Source organism: Thunnus maccoyii, chromosome 13 (assembly GCF_910596095.1).
Source record: "Thunnus maccoyii chromosome 13, fThuMac1.1, whole genome shotgun sequence".
NCBI lineage: Eukaryota > Metazoa > Chordata > Actinopteri > Scombriformes > Scombridae > Thunnus > Thunnus maccoyii.
This window is the reverse complement of record NC_056545.1, coordinates 16,560,585-16,584,566: the sequence shown is the minus strand read 5'-3', so window position 1 is coordinate 16,584,566 and position 23,982 is coordinate 16,560,585. Positions and strand designations below refer to the sequence as shown.

Below are 23,982 nucleotides of genomic sequence, written 5' to 3'. Positions count from 1 at the left end.
TCACTCCTACTAGATGTGAAATGACACACGACAACGATGAGCAACACTTTCATCTGGATGTGTGAACTTCAATGACAGCTTGGAAGAAATGATACACGCCGCACTGACACTGACAAATGATGTGCCGAATACACTTGGACATGCTGGTGGGTGGCGAGACCTTGATCAGCAACATGTTGAGTAACAACATCTGTACGCTCTGCCACGTGTACCGTTTGGAGTTTTGTACAGTTTTGATGAGAGACTGACAACGGCGGGTTCAAAATGAGGAAAAAACAAGGGGAAAGAGATGATTCAGACGTTATTGTTTCAAAAGTCTGAGACCACTAGTCAAGATACCTCTATTTTGCATTTGTTTCAAATGTAATACTAATTTTTTCATCACAAATGATAATATCAGCTTAACAATTTGAGTGAAAGTGAATCTTTGAAAAAGGTACATGAATTATAGAATATCTTAGTATTTGGTATGTCCCCCTTTCGCTTTAATGACAACATGCACTCGAGCTGGCATGGTCTCCATGAGTTTGTGTAAAATCTGATGACCCATGTTATCCCTGCCTGGTTTGACAATGTTCCAAAGAGCTTTTTGTGATCTTGCTGAATGCTTGGCTTCAAGTGCCCCCATACATGTTGAATAGGGTTTGAATGAGGTCTTTTTTGGTCTTGAAGTAGTTCTTGCAAAGCTTTGATGTGTGTTTGGAGACATTATCCTGCTGCAGTATGAATCCTTCTCCACAAAGATGCAAACCAGAGGGTACAGCATGTCTTTGAAGAATAGAGTTTGACTACATCTTTGGTCAGGGTGTAGTCAGTTGGGTGCAGGTGTCTCACTCCAGAGTAGGCAAAACATCCCCACCACCATGTTTCACTGTGGGTTTGATATACTGCAGCCTCATTCTCTCTCTTGTTCATCTCCTTAGATCCACCCATCTGTTACTGCCATAAATCTCAAACTTAGATTCATTAGTAAATACGACTTTTTCCCAGTCATCGACTGTGAAATGCTGGTATTTCTTAGCCCACTCCAAGTGTTTGGCCTTGTTTCCCCTCCTGAGAAGTGGTTTAAAAGCTGCTACTCGTCCTCTGAGACCACTACAAGACAGCCTTCTTTTGACACTACTTTTGCTGTTTGTAGTCTTTATTTAGCAAATTCTGTATCTGTGATGGCCCTGCTTATCTATCTCTCAGAGAAATTAGCTTAATGTATTGATATTCTGATGGTGTGGTCACTTTTGGTCTGCCTCAAGTTTTGGATACAACTGATCCAGTTTCTGCGAAGCGTTTTAGAGCTCCAAGCACTGCCCTCTTAAAAACCTTTAGTGAAGCCATGATTTGACTTCTGACACTTTCACTTAGTTCTGATGCCATGTTTCCCACTATCACAACGCTACTTAGTAAGCAATAATCTGCTGGAAACTTGAGGCACAGCCATATTTATAACAGGTGAACACTTGCTGCACATTGTGTTACTTGAACAAGCCTCTGATGATCAAATCCACTTGAGTGTCATCTCAACGCTTCAATGGAAGGGATACAACTCAAGGAAATCCTTGAGTTGAGACCTTTTGTACAAATGTTGGTCAATGCCACACATTTGTTAAAATTTGATTGCTGACCTAGAAATAGTGCAGAATCTTACATATTTCTTCTTCATTTTACATGTCATAACTTCTTGTGTTTCTGAATCATAAAACTTTCTGATTATTTCCAGGTTTATGTGACAATATTAAAGATTTTCAATGTGGTCACAGACCCTACTGTATATAGCCCCAAATCAAAGATTTGCCTCAAGAGGCTTTATAATCTGTACTGCATGCAACACCCTCTATTCTTAGATCCTCAGTTCATTTGCATAACAAATACCCAGCACAGGGAGTGTAGAGCAGAATGACGTTACTGTAGCTGAGCAACACGGTCTCCAAAATAATCTGATCCACTATCAGACTTTAACTGAACACTGAACTGTATTCATCTTCCTGTTATAAACGGAGAGGTTGAAACACAATAATTTTCACATCTCAACAGCAGGATGATTATACATTTGAAACATGCACACACTGCATCTTATTTTGCCATCAACACCACCATCACACCAGTACCGTTCAAGTACTGGTGAGAAAAACCTGTCATATACCAACTACATGTTAAACCTGCATTAACAGATTCTTTAGCCACTTGGTGGCAGCAGAAATAAGCTGTAAACACAACACGGACATATTATCACATTTTAAGTTGATATGGAGAATGTGTTATCAAAGTGTTTACTCATCCACAAGTCGAGGAGTGACAGAATACACAGAACGACGTTGCGTAATTCGGACACAAAAAAACAACAACTGTATTTCGTTGAAGTTACAGGAAAAACTCACTGATCCACGATGGTGTGAGTAGATGATACAGTATGGCACTCAGGACACACGTACACACACACAGTGAACTTATGTTGGGAGAGTAGGCAGGGATGGTTGTTACGCACTGTGGCAGTCCCAGAGACTCGTACAAATAAGTTAAAAGAGAGCTGGAGTATTTGACAGCTTGTAGCGCGCATAACAGCTCTCAACCGAGATGATTGTGTGTGAATGTAACATGCCCAGAGCTGCCAGTGTGTCACTGGTCACCCACCACGTTCAATACTGAATGAGTAAGAGAAAACTCAGACGTATCATGCAGATAGAACAGAATAAAAGGACACGGTGAAGGCCATGATGCCGCTGCACATACAGTATGTCTGTCACTGCCATTCCTCTGAGAAGAGCTGTGGAGGAGGACAAAGCTCTCGTAGAGTGGGCATGAATACCCGGCGGGGGGGGGGGGTCTTCCCCTGCTGCGACATGCAGTATGCCTGTGTGGTAGCTTCACACAGCCAGTGGGCCAAACGCTGCTTTGTCCCTTTCCTTCCTTTTCCCTTTTTCCCTTCCCTTTGAGAATGTTCTCTGTAATGCACATCTTGTGTTGTGCAATTTCATTGTAGGGCTATAGGCTACTGCCTGAATTTGCTTAATGAAAAACAAGTTTTTCTGTAAAAATACACATTTTTGATGCTAAAAACCTTGGTTTCCCCATTTTCTTTTCTAAGGTTACATTGTTCTGTTGTCTTACAGAATACACTTAAGTAAAAGTCATCTTATTGATTACTGATTTCTTTTCTTGTCTTTATTTGCATATTTGCTGTTGAGGTAATCCAAAAGTAACAGAAAGTAATGAAGTTACGATATTTAGGTTACTGACTACATTTTGTGCCAGGTATAATTCGTAATTTTATCAGATTACATTTTTAAGGTATCCGGCAGATACACAGGAGCACTAAAATTCATTTGGAGTCATATTTGTGTCCATAAATCCAATACATTGAGCTGAAAGGCAATAAAAAAGCTCAGTGGAGAATTGTTATATGTTATGTTATTGATATAAATATTGATTATAGTAGCTTTAAGTAATCAGAGTATTACAGCGAATATAAACACATTCTGCCTTAAAGCACAAGGCTGGCAATACTCCACACCTTTGATGTTGTCATGAATGAATCTCATGAAACTTTCTTAAGCCCCGTTTTGACCAAAAGTTCCAGGTACTTTGCACCCAGAGGAACTGATCTCAGGAGCTAAACTTGGAACTTTAAGTCCCTGTTGTGCAATCCTGTTTGTGTTTCCGCCACATCTGAGAAACCAGGTCATGCAAATTAGACCCATAAGGGAAAAACTACAGCCGTGCTTGAAACGCAGTCTTCACACAAGGAAAAAACACACAGATTTGTCTTGTTGTTCTTTGTATTTACTGCTGCATGAACTGGATGTAATGAAGGAACGTAAAGGCAAAATGCAGAGGGGGAATATGAAACCAAGAGTGTCTGTCTCCACAGTAAATCATCAGCTGAATGTTTGATGGTTATTCATTTGTGCTTTAGAACGTGACCACCTTGAAACAAATCAGAAAATCTCTTCCTCACTCGTGTTATCTCTCTTGTTCCTCTCATCTTTTTTAGAAGAGTCGGGAAGCTGACAACAAAGTAAAACTTTACTTTTAACATTATCAAACAGAGAAAGCACTACTGCTAATATAAATGTTACTGTTTTAGGTCTCCCTCCTTACCAAAGTGACTCATTAAACCCAAAGTCCCTCAGTGCAGCTATTCATAGCACTGCAAGACACAGATGTGAGAATTAATGCACGTGTAGCTGGAAATACTCTTCTGGGGTTTGAAATTAAGTCTTCTTTCCTGTGTAGGCAGAGATCAAGTCTCTCATGTTCACTTCCAGTACTAAAGACTGACCAAAAATCAGTAGTCTCTTGTGGTGCAGCTGCCACAAAACATGACATATGACCAACATAAAACTTCTCATGATCGTTTACTGTGATGTTCAAGGGCCTTATTTATACATTTTCAACCAAAGTACAAATCCGTCATTTTTACTCCCTCTTGTAATATTAAGAATAAAAGTTATTTATTATATTTTTTAGATTTTAAATACTTAAATTTAGGAGAGGTCATAAGTTGGTTAAGAGTAGCCCAGACAGTGTTGAAATGACTGTTCACTATAGTGTAGATCAAAGTGAACAATATGTTTTCTGAACTATACTGTATGTACAGTTTAATTCAGAAAAGGGCAGTTTTGTGGTTTATCAGCAGCTGCTTTCTTTATATCTCTAAACATCCTTCTCATCAATCAATCAATCAAATTTTATTTGTGTAGCACCTTTCATACAGGATAGTAAAATTAAAAGTGCTTCACAGATGACTGATAAGCCGCTAATAAGACAGAACAAATGTAGACAGTAAACAGTAAAACAAAGAGACTAATGTACACCAGAAATAAAAAATATGAAAATGTAATAAAATAAAATAGATTTTAAAACTATAATAATAAAAAAATGGAGTGAAATAAAAATTAGATTAAAAAATAGATACAATAAATTAAAAAATACAAATAAAACTGATAAGAGGGAAATAATAATATTAATAATAATAAAATAAAATTTTACCACAAGAATACAATAAAATAAGTGAATAAAATGAAGTTAATAATGTCCATAAATCATTCTTAATAAAAGCCAGGCAGGTCATACAATTGGATTTTACACAACTTCCTTTGCATTCCTCGTGTCGTCAGACAACAAGCTGGCATTGGTTGTTTCTAATCTCTTCCACACATCTTATATTTGCACTTGTCAATGTTGTACTAGATTCCCATCATATGTTTTCTGTGATGTCCCTCCTTGTCCTCCTCAGCAACAGACTTATCTCAATGCTGCAGTATTAAGCATGGAGGGTAAGGTAAGGGGAGGATCGTAGTTACGTCCACTGTTGGGTTATATCCTTCATCCATCCACCAACTCCGAATGTGGAAAACTATCGACATACATAGACGTCATCGCAATAGCTCCGTTTTTGGGTGTCTGACATTACGACCTATTGTGCTGTTCTTCTCTGGAGGGCGGTCTCTATTATTTACTCACTGTTGCTTTAAAGGTCGCTTCTTCACTTTACTCTAAGGAGGAGTGAGTCACTTGATAAATGTGACATATGCTCAATTTTAACAAAGAACTTTTTCACTCTTTGGCTCTTTGGAGTGTCTCAATTGACCCATATGACATGATAAAGGTTCAGTTAAGACAAAACACTATGACAACACTAAACTACATCATGTGTCTGATAAAACATTGGATTATATTAGACTGAGGGAGGACAAACACAACGTTTTTGTAGTGTACTTACAGCCATTTGACATCTAGTATTCACAAAAAATATGCTTACTTTATTCCACACACACACACACACACACACACAGCCTCAAAGTATACAAACGTGCTCGGGTCCCCATCAGACTCTGAGGGGTTTAAAGGGGTTTTTACCATCTGCTGCAAGTGTTGTTGTGAGATGTGGGGGGAGAAGAGCAGAGAGAGAGAGAGCGGTGGCCAAATGAGACAGCATGTAATGAGGCTGGATGATGAGGCTTAAAAGACGCAGCGCTGGCAGTGACGTCTTGGATTAAAAGCCTGCACTTACAGCCAATAACAAATGAAGATTGATGTGAAATGGGCTGTTACAAAATATTTATCCTTCCCTTAAAAATACGGAGCCAAGATATGGGTATAAATTGTGTAAACAAATGCTGCTCATATTTTGGTGTGTATTATGAATTACTGGATGTCACCACCTAAAGGAGAAAACAAGCTTTTGTCAGCCAGACAACAAGCTGTCAGTGTCTCTCTGTTTATGGGTGTTTGCCAAATTGGCACCTTTAAATTCAGCCTTCAGTCGAAATAAACACCTGGCTGTACGTCAGTGCTAAAAATGCATGACGCACAACCTGCCCTCATTAAAAACAGCATGCCACAATCAAAGTCTGTCTAGATGTAGTAAACATCAAATCTACTGTAGATAAAGCTTTCATTTGCTCCACTTGTCTATGTCACTTAGACAACACACACACACACACATCACAGCCTGTCAGCACACATGCAGAGATAATTATACACCTGCACGCATCCAAATGTGCTATTTATGAAACTCGCCTTATTCCTATCAGCACTTTCTAAACATGCAGTAGCTATTTTCCCAGCGGGAGTCTGATTTTATACCAATTTTATTATTTGACACAACCTGTCAGCCTGTTTCTCTATAAAAAAAAAAATTCCTTTATTGAGTAGAGACAGCTTTTTCTGTCAAAGTGCAGACCTCCTGTTTTTCCCGGGTTTCTCCCGTATTTCAAGGCCCTCTCACGGCGCCCTCCTGTTCTGTTGTTTCTCCCTGAAAACTCCCGCAATTTGCATGGCCCTCAAACTTTATTATGAATAATCGTCACACACGGATCCATGAGTTTCGTATGTTTGTCTGACGTTACCCAAGTTGCCAGATCATCAATGAAACACAATCTACACACACAACCCACACACTACATGCGATTTCAACCCATCGTTCACCGCAACCTGGCAACCATAAACTCAGAAGCAAATGCTGCAAATATTGTGTCCATGGAATAATAAAAGTTAATATAAATTGATGTGTTTTGTATCACGATGTTAAACCGCAGTGTTGTCATAACATACATACAAACAAAAATATAAATAACTCAGGTTATTTATTTATTTGTTGTTTATTATCTGACTAACTCAGACAGCTGAAGCCTCATATTATCTTCTGATAAACTTTTAAATACATTTTTGCTCAAAACAAGGACTGTGGATTTTGTCCTCCATCACTTACACTGTAAGTGCATTTGAAGCAGATCTTCTAATGGTCAGTATGAACAGGAGGAATGATTACAGCAAGAAAAACCTGTTTCAATGTTCATATGTGCTGTTGTTTTGAGAAAAAAAAAAAAAGATTTTATAGATTTTACCCAGAAAACACCTGAGAAGTGTCTGTAGATTTCCTGTCAGTGCGCACACTGTCCCAACAACCTCCACTAATCGGAGGGTTTTGTTGCCTGAGAAGCAAAATCCAGGGCAAAGTGGACGCTGATATTGATAAAACTAATGACTAAAGGCAACAGAGATGAGTGTGTTTTTCAACTCAGAGATTCTCTCTTCATCTGATTTTTGTGAGTAAATCAAAGTGAAACTGTAAGAGTGAGAGGTCAAAAATACAATTTTGAGATGTGAGAGGGAAACATATGTCCCACATTTCCCGTGAAAATGATGTTCTTGTTCTCCTCTACTCTGTTATACTGTTATCTCTGTTGCTGTCTTAACCTCATCTCACATATTCCACCTGAGCGCATAATTGCTCTTCAGTTTCAAGAACAGTCATCTATTTTTTTACATTTTTTTTTACTTCCACCATCAACCACCAGCGGGGCCGACACATGGCTGCAAAACAAAACAATCATAGACGTGTCAAATTCAATCACAGGTCCCACCATGTCACTGGCGGATCATTTACTGCTGTTTTCACCAACAAAGCATATGTGATTGAAGTTTTGCCAGCTGCGACACCACATTTGTTGTTTACAAGCTGCAGTGTGATTGCAGAGGTCTCCTAACTAAATAAAGGCGACACAGACTCACAGAGAGAGGTTGAGAGACTATAATACTGTAAATGCGATACAGAACCACAAATCCCAAGTGCCATATGACACAATATTATCAATTAGCTGAACATGTGAGCTCCAAAACCAGCGTGATAATCTGCAGTTAACTCCACCAAAATGTTAAAGTCGTTGACTGACAAACCTACAAGAACAGATTTCTTACTCTGACATTTTTTGTGAGTGAATGAGACGATTCTGTTTTTGGTTTTACTGTGACCATAAAAACATCTGTGCACTTCCTGTGTTGACCACAGCCTGATGAATCACATCTGAAACATATCAGACTTTTTCAGTTGTCAAGGGAAACTAAGATTTTAAATAACACAACAGTCTCAGATATTTTTTTCTAAATCTATATCTATATCTATATGTTTCTGTAGAAATCTTTCCACAGAGCCCCTGCTGACTGCTTCATGCCATTTCTTCTTTCAGGGAATAATTTCTGGATTGACGATGAGATCGGAGGAAGAATCGAAGACTGGTGTGTGGCTGTCTTAACTACTCGTCGGATGTCTCTTTATTTCCCAGTAACCATTCCTATCAAAGGAAAATCAATAATTCTTTGTCTCCGCAACAAGCTCTCATGTCCATATGCATCATTTCATCTCACTGAGGTCCATGACAAATTACCACCCTGCCACCCTGCAGGTACAAATGATCAAATAACCACTGTGTGAAAGCAGAGAGCGCAGGTAGGGGAGCTCTATGGCAAGGAGGACACCTATTGGTACACCGCAGCAATGCATGACTCCAACTAAAACCCCCAAAGTCACTGACACACATTAAATATGAAACTAGTTGCAGCTACATTATCCTATTTATTACCAGCATATGGTAAACAAAAAATTAAATGTATAAATACAACAATAAAATATGAATTCTTTCTCTTATTTTCATAGTTTCATAGAGTTTTCACACTAGTCCAGAGGAGGGACAGGACACCTACCTAATATAATAAATGTGAGAACACACAAATGTCACACAAGAAAGAACATTTAACAATCAATCTTAGAAGTTAAGAATGTTTCCTCACAAATGCTCTTAAATTACTACACGCGTCTCCCAAAGCGATACGTTATGGTTAAACTACACAAATTGGAATGAAATTCAGTATTCAGTATGAAAATGAAGCTTAATGTGCAGTAAACACAGAATTCATGTTACTGTAAGGAAAACAGTTTAAGAAAGTAAACTTTGATTGATTTATCTGCTGCTCGGCAGTCGTTACTCTGAAGATCATTTTAAAACAGACACGCAGCAGCTGTTCCTATAAGTTTCATGAATATGCATGTCATCCTGTCATCATTTCCATATCACACTTGCTGTATGTAAGCTCGAGGCAAACAACACACACACCATAAATAGAAAGAAAAGAGAAGATACAGAACCTGAAAATATAACCTAACACTGGTGTAGAGGCTTTTCAGCCAGAAAAGATAGAAAAATATAGAATATGTTATATGCAAAAAGGAGAGGAGGACGATGACAACACAAATTGGCAAATCCATTGTTGAATTAACTTTTGGTTGAATTTTACTTTCTAATTGAAACAAATATCACTCATTTCACATCAAACATCACTTACCAAAGAATATCAGTGTTCATGAAAAAAGTATATCAACAAAAACAATGGAAAACATGTAAATTTTAGTTTCTTCTGCAAGTTGTGGAGCTTTTAAAGATGCTGTTTGCCTCCTACGAGCAGGTAGGAGTCACTTGTTAATCTACGATCATTTCTAGGAGCATCTTCAGTTATGATGCTTTTGGGAAACAGCTCTTAAGCTTAAGGAGGTTCGTAAGAAGGATTTTAAGATCATCTTAGCCTTAAGATGCTTTTGGGAAACGAGGCCGAGGACTTTAAATATATAAAAATTGCACATTTTTCCTCTCTGGCAGCAGTGCTGACCACTAAACTATCCAGATGTTACCTGTCCAAGTTCAGCTGCCTGCTGCAGAACTTCCAATTTCCTCTGTTCACCTCGACGGGCGTGGTAAGAGTTCCTCTGACTCTGGATCACCAGCACCACTTCCTCCAAATCTGAGACTAGCAGAAACAAGGTAGAGGGACAACACATTAGGAAGAGAGAAGAAACAAGACGAAAGCCAGAAAAAGACCAAAAGAATCTGATGATGAATGATTGATTTGTGATTGCAATAATTAAAGTCCCATTCATGTCAACTCTTTTTTCAATAATAAAAGAGTAAGAAAAAACATCAGACCATCTGCAGTGAAATCCTCGACTCACCGACAGCGCTGTGTGTGAGGTGCTGCTGGTGCTCTGCTTCCTGCGGGGACACAGAGGGATTCTCGTTAAGTCTGACACACACTGCTGTGAGCTACATGATGAAGCATAATCACAGCAAGAATCTGGGGACAGCACTTACGTGAGCGTGACCTCTGTGTTTGGCTCCATCGGTGGGACCTGGAGGTGATGAGAAAAAAGCATCAGCGTTATCAATATATCAGCAAAATGCACTCATTAGTGGTGCTGATATGAGCAGCCAATTCATCTTTTAGTTGATTAGTCAATCAGCTGATAAACAGGAGTCGTTTATCAAGCAAAAATCAATATCTTATATAGAATTTCTTTTGGTTTTGGACTATTTTTCAGACCGAACAAGCAAACTGAAGACATGGTTCTGAGACATTGCGATGACACTTTCACTATTTTCTGGCACTCATAGACTAAACCTATTCATTTCTTAATTGATTATAATTGAAACATCAATCAATGAAGAAAATAATTGTCAGTTGTCAATATACTTACATACTTACTTCTTTATATACTATAACAAGTCTAAACTATGCAAATTACAGCAGTCAACGAACCACTTTATCAGCCGTAGTATGATAATAATGATAACGAGACCACAGCCTGAGCACTAGCAGATCCTGCAGCAGCAGCAGGAAGCTGCTCATTTCACACCTCTTATCACCATCTAAACGAGATAAAACTCTGAGACTTTGGATCCAGGAAAACTCAAAACTGACTTTGAAACCAAGACAGCTGTAGTTGTTTCTGCTGAGCGTGTGAGATTTGCTGCTTATGGGAGTCAGCAAGTGTAATGGTGTATATATAAGAATATCAATCTATGTCCTTAAAGGAGTTTATAAGCTAATAATACACTTTTTTCCATTGACATGCTCCAAAATCTAATCAGGCTATATATTCTATACAGTAAGATCCCTCAATAGTACAGTACTGTACTGCAGTACTATTGTAGTAAGTATGACGTTTCCATCATGATTTATTCTTGAGTTACTGTTATGTGGAGATGTTGAATTTCTCCTGATCTAACCATCAGCACTGCCACTGAATACTGTATATATGAGGTGAGAAATAGGCAATGCAGTTGCTGAATCATTATGTGTTTTGTATCCACGGTGCCTCATTTTATTAGTTGTTCACGACCCTGCAGCTCACACATGTGGTTTCAATTAATTTGGCTGATTTTATGTCTTCTCAGGTTGAAGTTGGGTGAAGTTATACTGAGAATTTAGAATGTACTGTATTTGTAAAGACCATTACAGTACATTATTATAGTATGCACAAGTGTCCCTTTTTCACAGCATAACAGCTCCTTCACCAAACCGACAGGCACCAGCTGTGAGTGGATAGAGCAGCCATACTAAGTGCTGGATATTTCAAGCCAATAAACATCCAGTGTATTTAAACCCATATCAACCACCTGAGTTTTTTATGCTATGATATGTCAAATGTAAAAAAAAAAAAAAAAAAAAGTCTATTGCAATTTTCTGGAAAAATATCATGAAAAGACAGTGGTGAGGGTCCATGGCAAGAATGATTACTGTTACAAATGCAGGTGTAAAACAAGTTAAGTGTCTATTCTTAAGGCCCTGCACACCCAGTGACTTGTTTTTGCTCGATTAGACCTCCTCTCAGGCCTGTATAGAGCATGTTTGACTGACATTGCCCACCCTCCTGTTTGTTTTGTTTGTCTAGTCAGGGCAGGACTATTTCCACCTCAATCACTCACCAGTACACACAGAGATCTCAAGTATTTCCCAGCATTACTCTGCCCAGAGCCAGTGAAAACACCTGTGTGGGTGTGCAGGGCTTTTTATTTACTGAACAATTGTGGGCATTTGCAAAGCTACAGTTAAGAAAATGTGACAACTGGACTGTAGTGTTACAGACACAATTAAATTCTATTTCACTATCAAATAATCTGCATATGTTGCAGTTTCGACGCGTAGTTGACAAATTATCTTCATTCTTCCCATGGTAGCTTCAGATTTAAACTAGCTTTGACATCAGATATTATATTATTTTACACTGCCTTGTGGTTCACCTGCTGTTTAAACTGCATTTTTTGTAGTGCGTGAAGTTCCCCACAATAAAACCACAATATCCTTTTATTAATTTCAAAATAAGACTGCTCACTATATTGTGCTGTTTTTAAAACAAAGCTAGCGCCATAGTGAAACCAATCGATAACAGACCTGGGTAATGTTTAGCGAAACTAATTTCTATTGACGTGTTTTTCAAACTGTCACGTGTTGTTACGTTCAACTTCGCTATGTTGACATATTTACTTCGAAGGCCATATCGAACCAACATCCGGTCTCTTTCCGTGTATCCGGCTTGATGCTAGCGGGTTAGCTAACACAGCAGCGGACCCCACTTACCGAGCCAGAGAAGCATCACAGCGACCAGTTTGCATCCGTTAACCACACTCTGGGGCGACATGGCTCCTGTGGCTGCTGGTTTTCCTTTGAAATCACCGTCTTTTCACGGCGAACAAACTAAAGAAACTGGTTAGCTACATTCCTGTACTGGCAGGGGTCTGTCTGAGCTGTACTGTAGTGACTGTGTGAAGCGCTTTAGCGACCTCTAGTGGACAGTGAATAATTAGCTTACTACCACTACTGTGTCCTGACAGTGGTGGAAGAAGTATTCAGATACTTTACTTAAGCAATATAAAAATACCCCTTTACAAGTAAAAGTCCTGCATGAAAAATCCTACTTAAGTAAAAGTACATAAGTATTTTCAGCAAGATGTAGTTCAAATATTGCAGTAAAAGTAGTGGTTTGGTCCCTCTGACTGATATATTATCATATATGACATTATTAGATTATTAATACTGAAGCATCAGTGTTAGAGCAGCATGTTACTGTTGTAGCTGCTGGAGGTGGAGCTAGTTTCAACTACTTTATATACAGTTCAGATCAGACTACATTCCTTCAGTGTTATGCTCTACAAAAAGGGCTATGATCTATTTATATACACATGAATTTAGACATGCACATTATACACGTGTACATGCAGCTTTTTGTGTCTGTGTAAACTGCATATACATTATTTTTTAAATGTTATTTTAATTATTTTTAAAGTGATTATATGATGTTTTTTTTCCTTGTGTAAGTGTGTATTTGTTTCTTGTGTTTGATGCTGGACTTAAGCGCTCTGTGAACAGCATTTATATGTATTGCTGTAAAATTAATGAAAATTCAATTAAAAACAACAGAAAATGCACATTGTGTGATGTGTGTGTGATGTGGCCGAGGCTGTGAAGCGAACAGGATAAATATTTCAAAAAACTGTGAATTCCCTATTACAGCATGGACATTATTTTACAGACATTTTTCCAGTAGCCCTCATCCATGTCAGAGTTTATAACTTTGCACATGACTGATAATCGCCAGTCATCAAACAACGATACTGATTTCAAATAGCAAAACTGGTTAAAAACCTGGTAAGATTTTTTACAAAGTGTCTGTTTTCGACACACACACGTCATTAGGACGTCATATCTTCTGTCATCATGACAACGGTCTAAGTTGTGGCACAAATAAAGTACTTTTCCACAAACTTCCTCAATTCTGCAGATCAGTGAAAGCTGCACTGACTCTCTCTCCTTTACTTATCTGAGAACAGCTGTCTCTCTGCACTGCGCAGGAGGGTCAGAGGTGAACCACACAACAGATAATAAACAAAGATAAACTGAACTTCATGAGCTTTACAAAGGCGGCGGTTGTGGAGATGAATATTGTATTGCACTGTGGGTCGAACCAGCATTATATCCTGTTTTCAATAGGACAGGTATTGTTTACAGTCTCTTATGAAGAAGAAGTATCTAGAAAGGACGCACTTTTTCTGTTGTTGGCCATTCAGACTTGTGGAGACATCCAGAACAAATGAGTCAACAGCTTCCTGACCACAAAAGCTAAACATGGACTTTTAAACCACAAAAATTAAACAGACTGGTTCTGCTGTGAAACCACAGTGGTGAGTGTTCACATTTTTGTGTGAATAAAATGAACTGTGTAGAAAGAAAAAAGGAGAAAGCAACTGATAGTTTGTCTGCTGTACATTCTGGTGTGTTTATAGTGACTTGACTGCAGTACATTTTGTGATTTGTATTATTACTTCTCACAGAAATACAGACAGTTGAACAGTTGAGGGCGGCAGGAAAAGCAGAGCTGTATGTGATTCATTAACCTGTTTTGGACTCTGTGTGGTGTATAATTTGCTGAAGAAAGCGAGTGTAAATCCATGTATTCATCTCGAGAAAAAATGAGGTCTGAACAAACACAGCGTTTGAATAGAAGCACTGAAATGTGACCTTTGTGGAAAAGGCTTTACGCCAAATAGCTTGTTGATATGAAATTCAAATATGCTGCGCGTGAATGTTGCTGCATCACAAAGACTCTCAGGTGACTCATAATTCACGGGTGCTTGAAGTGGTTTCTGTACTTTTCCTTCTCAGTTTGAGGCTTGTTTCCAAGCGCAGGGCCAAACGCTGCCTTCAAGTGGCTTCCCGCAAAGTTGTACATCCCAGCATCACCAGTCTTATATACACAAAATCAAACAATATACAGTAGTTTTTCAATTTGTTTGACTCTTTAATTATTACAAATACTTTTTAAAACTATGCAACCTATAATACATACTATATATGCTTTTGTTTATTTATAAAGATAATTTACTTATTTGCTCAGTTGTGTATGTGTGTGTTATGTTTATGTGGGGAAGGGACGATCAGCCTTGATGGGAGTTAATCAATTAAGTATGTTTGGGAGAGCTGTCATACCCGGTCATGAAATGTTAATTAAAAACGGAAGTAAAGACGTTTGCTTTTCAAATTAAAAGCATAATATTTGGAATTGCGTATATTTGTATTTCTTTGAACTTGAATTATAAAATACTTTAAAGTAGATGAAATTAAAAAGCATAATATGTATTAATTAAATGGGAACAACATTTATTGGATGCATTTAATTTTTTAAGAAAAGGAAAACAACACGTCTGGAAAACATCATTTTATTTACATTTTAAGAATATGCTCTTTGTATTAACTTTTTATACTTTGTGTAGCTAAAACATTGTATTGCTGAAACTAATCAGGATCAGAATCAGCTTTATTGGCACTGGTTACTAGTGGCTGTCAATGTACTCACAGACAACAGTCTATCAGGAAGATATGGACATAAACATGAATAAATCACTGTTATGTACAAGCAAGTAGGTGTGATTATAGATACATCTGTATAGAAACAACAAATGGACAAAAAAGTACAATGTCTATATACAAGTAGAACTGTTTTTGTGAATTGCAAACAGGAAACGGGTGATGCAAAGTTAAGAGTACAAGGAGAACTGAAATAAATATTGAATTGGTTAAAAAAAATGACGTTACGTTATATACATACAGCAGGTGGTTATGTATCGTATATACAGCCTAATGGTTATATTCATTGTTGAATAATGTTTTTGTTTGATATATTACTTAATTTATTATCAACATTGCTGATTTGTGTTCTGTTCATCGATTAAGCGACTAGAAATTTAAAGGAAAACTTTGGTATTTTTCAACCTGGACCCTATTTTCCCATCTTTTTGTGTATAAGTGATTATTATTATTATTTTAAGTGTCTGACAACATTATGGAAAGGACCATACAGAGAAATAAAACTTTTTTTCTTTACCTTTCCCTTGATCCGGTCTGTTTGTTGTTGTGTCTTCTCACTCAAGGAGAAGTCTTGTTCTGAAATATCGCGAGAGGTTGCCGGAAGACAATGGTGGAAACGTAAGTGAGAATTGGAGAGAGGAGTTTGTTGTGTTGGAGTGGAGAAAGTTTAGCTCAACGTTATCTAAAAGATTTTCAAAGTCGTGAATATTTAGCTGATTATTTAGCTGTCTTCAACAACCATGCAACATCCAATAAGTCGCAAGACTTAGGGACGAGACTTCTCCTTGACCGAGACTTGGTTAGACACAATAACAAACAGACTGGATCAAGGGAAAGGTAAAGAAAAAAAGTTTTATTTCTCTTTAGGGGTCCTTTCCATAATGTTGCCAGACACTTATAAGAACAATCTGAGTCTGTCAGCGATAAAAACAAGAACTTTTAGTGGATTTACATTGACGGGGCACGATTGCCCCAAAGGATTACATTACAGCCAGTTTCACTCTTGCTCAGTAACATACTAGACCGATTTCAAAAATTGTTGTCCCCCATTAGTCACTTAGATAGAAAAATATGGGAAAATGGGGTCCAAGTTGAAAAATCCCGAAGTTTCCCTTTAAACTTTATAACGCAGCTAGTTTCAGTGAAGCGTTTGATTTTGGCAGGAGACCGGAACATGTGTCGTTTGAACGTGTCTAACTTGACACTTGTTAGACGTTATTAAAGCTGCAGACGTCAGTCAAGCAGTAAAAGCAGCTGCAGCAGAAGAAATGCCTGACATCATGATGACAAACGAAGTGTCCCACAGCAGGATGAAGGTGACAGAAATCGGAGAGTTTCTGAGAAAACCTCCGGCCGGTTTCTCCGTGGTGGCTCTCAGCTCGGGTTACCGAGTCCACAGCGATCCGGAGAAGAGCCTAGTGCTCATCGATGACCTCCACTCCTGCAGAGGGAACATAGTTTTCCACAAGTCGCTGGGAAGGTGAGGAAAACACGACTACATGTGATGCTGCATCATTTACAAATAACACATTGACACAAAACTCTGATTTCCTTTCCAATAACAGGAAAGTTAAAATGCATAATTTATGGGAATACAGCAGCTTCAGAAAGAGTCTGCTGTCCAGGAGGATCTATCTGCTGATGTCTGCCTGCGAGGAAAACTTTTCATTGGCCAACAGAAAGGAAGCCAGAAACACCAGAGGTAACTTAAACCAGTAGTTTTCAAAGTGGGGTTAGGGGACCCCCCCAGGTGTCCTTGAGGGGGTTCCAGGGGGTCCCCAGCAAAAAGGGGGAATGATTTATTTTCACTATATTTGCATCCATAATTAACACAAAGACATAATGTATGACTGTTTTGGTCATGGGTTTCATACACTTTATGTAATAAAACATCTGAAAGCGCAAATCTTATCAGATGGGGGTCCGTGGTCTAATTTATGTCAGCTTAAGGGTAGTTGACATGAAAAAGTTTGACAACCACTGACTTAAACTGTCATCAGCACATTCAAAGTGCAATTTGTGTGTAATTACAATGAAATAATTACACAGTGGGAAAATAAGTGGCCCTTCAAAGGCACCACTGGCATGTTTTAGTGAACACAAAATAGCATTTTTGAAACCAGTTGAGAACTTGAAGCTGCTAAGTGAGTCAAGCAGTTTGGTGGCAACATGGGTGACTCATGTTGGCTTCCTGGACATTTGCAATGGGTGGAGTGGAGGATTCATAATGGCAGCACAGTAATTCATCCGCATGACAACATGTTTTTCTGCACTCCCTCTCTCTTTATCCTTCATAAATTATCCTCTGCCCTGTGTCAGCGCTGAAGCAGTATGTGGTGTCCATCGATGGCAACGATCCTTTCATTAAGTGGCAGATGGAAAAAGGCCTGGACTGGACCATCTCCTCTGTCGCTGGGGAGAGCTACAGGGTGGATGTAAGCAGCACTTTATAGTCTTTCTGCTGTATACGTCATTTTTATGTTTAATACATTCCAGGAGTTGCTCTGTGGCTGCTGTCCAAAATTTTAGTATTTAAAGTGACTTTTCCTTATGTCAGATTGACCTGACTGAAGCACTGGAGAGCTGGGCTGCAAAAAACATCCACATAGCGACTGACGACCTGATAAAAGTCGAACCTGTGTGGAGAGACACCTCCTTCACCTTGAAATACTATTCTGATGCCCTCTTTGACTTCCCGCATTGGTTTGGCTTAAGCAAGAGAAAATTTCAGGTAACTGTCTCTTATTCTTCCTTTAACACGTCAAAAGTAATCTTTACATTTTATTTAAATGTATTTGTCAGCTTGCGCAGTTTGTGGCACTTGTCTAACCTGTTTTCTCTGCTCATATCTCTTACCATGAAAGCTGAGACTGACATGAGCGAGTGGCAGATGAAGAGGAAGGAAAAAGAGTGTATTTGCTCAGTTTTCGATGTCTGCCTCCTCAAGAAAACATGAAAAAGGAGTTTCTTGATCAACAGACGAACGGTTGTAACACCTGGAATCATCAACCTGCCAGTTGAAGGATGACCTTAAGTCAGATGAGCCTACCTCTCAGGACTGTAGGACCTACCTTATAATCGCTGTTGGGTTCAGATATGACTTCTGTTCAATGGGTGGAAACATTTAAAAGGAAATTCTGAATGACCTGATGATTGTTTAGGCAAATTCTGTCTGAAATGCTATTTTTTTTGTTACTAAATATTCATTTACTTCATATGATTTACTACAGTTGTGTCAAATCTGTGTTACAAATCATATGTTTGAAGACTTTTGCACATAATGAATCAGAATTGATTATGAGAAGTTTTTATTTTTTACCAAACTCAAATACAATAAAAGTTCTTGTACAAAAAAAAGAACAGAGTTTTAATTCAACAATTCTCATCAGTTAAAAGACAAAAAACAAAACAAAACAGGAAGTGTCGTTGCTGCTATGTGTCACACACTGGACTTAAGGGAGGAGGAGGAGAGCAGATGAAGCTTTGGTGATGATATCTACATATTCTCTATAGTTGCTGCCATAGTAACGCACCAGCAGGTAGTTGAAGATACCCACGACGCACATCAGGAACAGGAAGCTGAGGATGCGTTTTCCAAACAGGAAGCCTGGAGTGCTACAAAGACATTTTAAAAAAATATAAAGATCATGCTTATAAACAATATGCTGCCCATGTATGTTACGGGGTGGACAAAATATTAGGAATACTTTTCAATATAATGTACTCCAGTGCACCGCCACCACCACTACGACCTCAATAATAAACATAGTTATGGCAGAGCTGTTGTATTGATTTGCATTAGTTTGCACAGGTGTCCCCAATAAACTGCTCAGTGGGTGTAGATTGCGTCATTTACCTTTGAGAGGTTTGTCCCATGTATCCAACAAAGTATTTGTGTCTGACTACAATGTAGATGATCCCAGCAAAGGCGGCAGGAGCTTCAAACAAATGACAGAAAAAGAACAACAATCAGAATCCTGTTTATGTCCATAAAGTAGACACATGATTTTGATCAAGGGCTGTTTTCCTGGGTTTGTAGAAGGCCCTTTTTGTCCAATTAGAGGAGGTCTTAATGTTACAGCAAACAATGATATTTCAGGCAGTTGTGTGTTTCCAACTTGTGGCAACAGTTTGGGGAAAACCCTTTCCTGTGTCAATAATTACCCCTTGCACCAAGCCAAGTCTGTGAAGAATGTAGTTGCCTGGCCCTGACCTGTACCCCATAAAACAATTTGAAGTGGGATGCTTACTGCGAGTCAGCCCTTATTGCGAGTCAACATCACTAGTGGCTGACCTCACTAATGCTCTTGTGAATGAATGAATTGGGGCAAATCCCCGCAGCCAGGCTCTACGGTGTTGTGTAAAGCCTTCCCAAAAGTGCGTAGACTGTTTGTGGTTTTGGAATAAGATGCTCAACAAAAACACATGGGTGTAGTGTTCAGGTGTCTTAGTTAAAGAAGTAAACTCTAACTATACATGATATCTATTGAAGAAAAATGAATCTTAAGTGTTTTCAGTTGAATTTCTTGTGCGGGTGTGTAATGTTTACAGTGCAGAAGAGTCATTTACGGCAACTGATTAATGATTACCTTGATTGAGACACAGACCAGCACACCACATCACTGCCAGGAAAGTGGGATACACATCCATGCAGTTACGACTGAAAGAAACGCAAACAAGAACTGTAATTATCTCATTCAAGGAAGTCACCTGCAATGAGAAACTATGAAGCAATCACCGTTCTGTTTCAGACTGTGCCGAGACAGAAACTTAACCCCGTCTCTACGACTGTTGGGAAATAGTGCAGAGAAGAGGTAGCTATGAAAAAATACAAAAGATCCTGGAGATAAAATGGTGGTGATTGAGCTACAAAATCCAGTCTGGCTTTCTGAGTGTTGGAGGAGTAAAGTTGAAACAGGACGCCAGGAAAATCTGAGCCCACTCTCGGAGCCCAGCACGTACTGGCTGTTGCAATACGCTGCAATAATCAGTGCAGTGTGTTGCACAGAACCATGTTCCCCAAAGCTTTTGCAAGCTCACACATGTCAAGGAAAGTTATTCAAAAAACACCATACTTATGCGGGTTGGGAACCTACCAAGGGTCATGAGGTGAATAAAGAAATAAGAAAGAAAAAAATATGTCTGTTACACAAAATGATTTCTATTTATTTCACTTTTCTCTAATTTTTGGTTTTTCTTGTGAAATACTGGATACTTTTACCTCCTCAGGCCTCTACAACCCTCAAATTATTGGTTAAGAAGGTGTTGTAAGACCATAACTGCTGCCAGTTACACTAAAAACCGCACAAATTTCACTGATCACTTGGATTACTGTTCTGTAATGAGCTATCATATGTGACACCTTGCATTTTTCAACAGAAGTTTTGATTATAAATATATTAATTATTAATCCTGAATGCAATTATAATGCAATTAAATAACTAACATAATTTTGGTAATGATGATATGTTATGACAATCTTTAGATAGAAAAGCCTAACCAGGGACAGCCTTGGCTAGAAACCCTCTATCATGTTATTGTAACCTGTTACAATGTGTTTTTGGCATTGTCCCTGACAAATAAACTCATAAAATAAAATAAAAAAAACATCTCTTTATTTTGAAATAGTTTTGGGTACCCTGAAAAAAGCACAATACATCCCTATTTGAGGCCATTGAGACCCTTTGAAGTGTCAGATAAATGCATAAAGCTGAGAATTCAAGGGTTAAACTTTCACCAGAAGTTTGCATCACATTTTTGAAGCTAAAGTTTGTAATCTTTTAGGAAATCCTTGTATTACCTACAAGACAGGATGTGGGTCTGAGATGTCCTTTTAAAAACAGGAAGTGTGCTGTTGCTTGAGGACTAATGCCTTCATGGGCAAAGACTGAACTGTTATTGCAATTAAACTATCTCATGTTTTAGATTTGACTACGCATTTAGTGAAATCTAACTGGTGAAGTGTGTGTAGCAGTTGAAATGAGGAATCTAAGCAGGCGGGTGAATCCACTCTCGGGTTTGTGTATGTTTAAGTGCCAACTTGTAATGTAATAAGCACAGAAATCCCATTTTACACTTGGTTTGAGAAACAAGCCTGCTTTTAAGTTGCATAGACACACAGACTGCAACTTTTACAGGACCTACAAATGACTATGAGTCACCTAACTGGAAAAAAAAATGCTTTCCTAATGGACATTGTCTCTTTCCCATCAAGCATTCAAATGAGCTCTCCACCAGCTTCGCTTCCCCCCCAGTATCTAGGAGTGTTCAGGCAAATGAGGACTGCCTCTGACTGGAACTAATATATGGGAGGATGTAAAACCAAATGGAAAGTTTGTGTATGTTACAGCAGGAAACAAAAATAAAACAAAGCCATCCGCTGTTTCACAGGTACTGATGTTTCATGAGGGAATTATAACAAGAATGATAACACGTATAAACAAACAGAGGAACTGAGCATCACACTTACTTGGCACAAGACACTCGCTCAAAAGCGGATGTGTTGTGGGCATTAGGAGCCTTGCATTCCTGCTCGACCTTGTTGGCAAAGAATGCTTAAAACACAAACACAAATAAAAAAAAAAGGCAGTAGGATCATTCATGTCATCACAGCATTTCTAACTACTGGTTTAGCATAAAATGAAAAACTTATGGATTTGTAATAGTTTTCTCTCACCATTCTGAAGCACACTGATGAGCGTGACGATGACCAGCAGGTAAATGTTTTCCACCACTATGTCCATGATTACTGTGCGAGCGGTATAGGAGCAGGTGGATGGAGGGTCTGAGGTTGTTCTCTTTCACATAAAGAACTGAGTGTTCATCCAGTTAGTTGCAGAACATAAACCTGATCCGTAAGTCTGTGACATCATGTTTACACCATCCCACCTCCATCCCTCGTTTGTGGCTTCCTCTTTATGTAAATGATGCTGTGGCATAATACAGAGGGGTGTAAACAAGTCACCTGATACTTCCTTTCTGTGTGTTTTGTGAGATTTGGCAGCAATTTATATCGCTGTTACCGTCATAGTTGGTGTTCATCAGTCTTCTAGTGGCTCATCTTTGAGCAGGTGTCTCTGGTAGAGGAGCAAGACACGGCACGGGAAGCTATTATTATTTAGAAGACAATGCCTCAAAATTACACACAAGCACAGTAGTTGAGTAAATATGCTGTGTTATACTCTGCCACTGGTCTGCCGTGAAAAAGGTTTTGAGTGGATAACACAGTAAAATATTGCTGTTTAACAAGGATGCTTCAATGACAGGCCTCTTCTGATATGCCTGCCTGCAGTCAAACAGCACCTGCATGTGCTTTTGAATGGTAATGCAGCTTCCTCTCTGCTGCTAGTTTTAATTTCTCCACAGTTCATTCCAACAGATGGTGAACACAGTGAAAGCTGCACAAAATGATCTTTTCCTACTGATGGATTAAATCCCCTAAAAGCTGCTATCTACTCCCACTCCCTCACTGTTACAGAACTGGATTATAATAAATTACACATTTCGAAAAATTTCTTATAAATTGATTAATTCATTTGGAAAGAGATGAGATGGATACATAGAATAGTGAAATACAATTAATTTGCATATTTAATGAAATAAATATTTTTATCACTTAGAGTTTCATAAAATACAACGTAATGTATTTTATAAAACTCAAATTGTTTTAATGGCTAGTTGAAAATGAGCATTTTGATTAACAGGGACATTTACAGTCATGTTGGTTAATTTGTTATGTTGTCCATGTAAACAAGAAATAGAGATATAAGGAAAAGAAAATTAGATTATTCATAATAATTTGGTCAATCAATTAATTGATTATAATTAAACAATGTGAAGGTCATAAAAAATCCTTTGGCACACTTCATATAAGTGATAATGTATCCAGTAGCTGTAAATTAGATAAAATCTGTTTACATTATGTAAGCATTCAGATAACTAGCGATGCTGTAGGTTCACGTTTTATGGCCAGATGGCACCATTACATTAATCCAGATAGTACAAAATGTACAAGATGAACATACCAAACAGATGACTTAACTATAGCGACATAACATCACTGTGATATCACATAAAAGCAGCGAGGAAACGCATTTGCAGCATGTCCCATATGGTCTAGCGGTTAGGATTCCTGGTTTTCACCCAGGCGGCCCGGGTTCGACTCCCGGTATGGGAACAGTTACTTTTCTTGTGATAATCGAGCCAAAATTATCTCTTTTGTGGTAGTAGTGGTAGTTATTATTATTATTGGAACCGAAGAAATGTAGACATCGGCAGTACAGCAGTGAATAAAAGTATTAAAAGACGACATTATATATTTATAAGGACTGGTCAGTAAAGTGTAACAGTGATATGACAGACGAACAAAAAGCACACATATAAAGTCACTGTAATAAATGCAAATGAATATACATGCCCAGACATACATCTAGACATATATACATATGTATATGACATCTGTGGCATTGCACTGTGTGATAAAACTGCACATTGCAATAATCATGCTGTATAATC

The 23,982-nt window shown here is 38.4% G+C and overlaps 3 protein-coding genes and 1 non-coding gene across 6 annotated transcripts in view; 2 read left to right on the top strand and 2 right to left on the bottom strand.

Moving 5' to 3' along the window:
* b3glctb (beta 3-glucosyltransferase b) overlaps positions 1–12,982 on the bottom strand; it is a 27,000-nt gene extending 14,018 nt beyond the window's left edge. Inside the window, exons 1-4 of one of the 2 annotated variants that reach the window (XM_042432023.1) lie at positions 12,685–12,982; positions 10,419–10,456; positions 10,280–10,319; positions 9,962–10,077 (exon numbers count right to left, since the gene is read on the bottom strand). In XM_042432023.1, coding sequence (XP_042287957.1) covers positions 9,962–10,077; positions 10,280–10,319; positions 10,419–10,456; positions 12,685–12,745 — 255 coding nt within the window. In that variant the 5' untranslated portion in view covers positions 12,746–12,982. The remainder of the gene's footprint in view (positions 1–9,961; positions 10,078–10,279; positions 10,320–10,418; positions 10,457–12,684) is intronic. The other variant, XM_042432024.1, reaches the window with a different exon arrangement.
* A 3,443-nt stretch (positions 12,983–16,425) lies between these two features.
* Positions 16,426–18,776, top strand: LOC121910246 (mesenteric estrogen-dependent adipogenesis protein-like). The gene is made up of 5 exons (XM_042431372.1): positions 16,426–16,948; positions 17,034–17,170; positions 17,788–17,903; positions 18,026–18,199; positions 18,333–18,776. The coding sequence occupies exons 1-5, from the start codon at positions 16,737–16,739 to the stop codon at positions 18,345–18,347; spliced, it is 654 nt and encodes a 217-aa protein (XP_042287306.1). The 5' UTR covers positions 16,426–16,736; the 3' UTR covers positions 18,348–18,776.
* A 58-nt stretch (positions 18,777–18,834) lies between these two features.
* On the bottom strand, positions 18,835–23,012 carry LOC121910247 (arachidonate 5-lipoxygenase-activating protein). Of its 2 annotated transcripts, XM_042431374.1 has the most exons (6): positions 22,491–23,012; positions 22,145–22,397; positions 21,938–22,022; positions 20,058–20,128; positions 19,325–19,406; positions 18,835–19,083 (listed from the first exon to the last, which is right to left on the bottom strand). In XM_042431374.1, the coding sequence occupies exons 2-6, from the start codon at positions 22,209–22,211 to the stop codon at positions 18,921–18,923; spliced, it is 468 nt and encodes a 155-aa protein (XP_042287308.1). In that variant the 5' UTR covers positions 22,212–22,397; positions 22,491–23,012; the 3' UTR covers positions 18,835–18,920. The 2 variants fall into 2 exon arrangements, with proteins under 2 accessions (XP_042287308.1, XP_042287307.1); XM_042431373.1 differs by having other exon boundaries at positions 22,145–23,012.
* Positions 23,013–23,572: 560 nt separating this feature from the next.
* Positions 23,573–23,644, top strand: trnae-uuc. Its single transcript has one exon. It is a non-coding gene; the product is annotated as a tRNA-Glu (tRNA).
* The last annotated feature ends 338 nt before the right edge of the window (positions 23,645–23,982 follow it).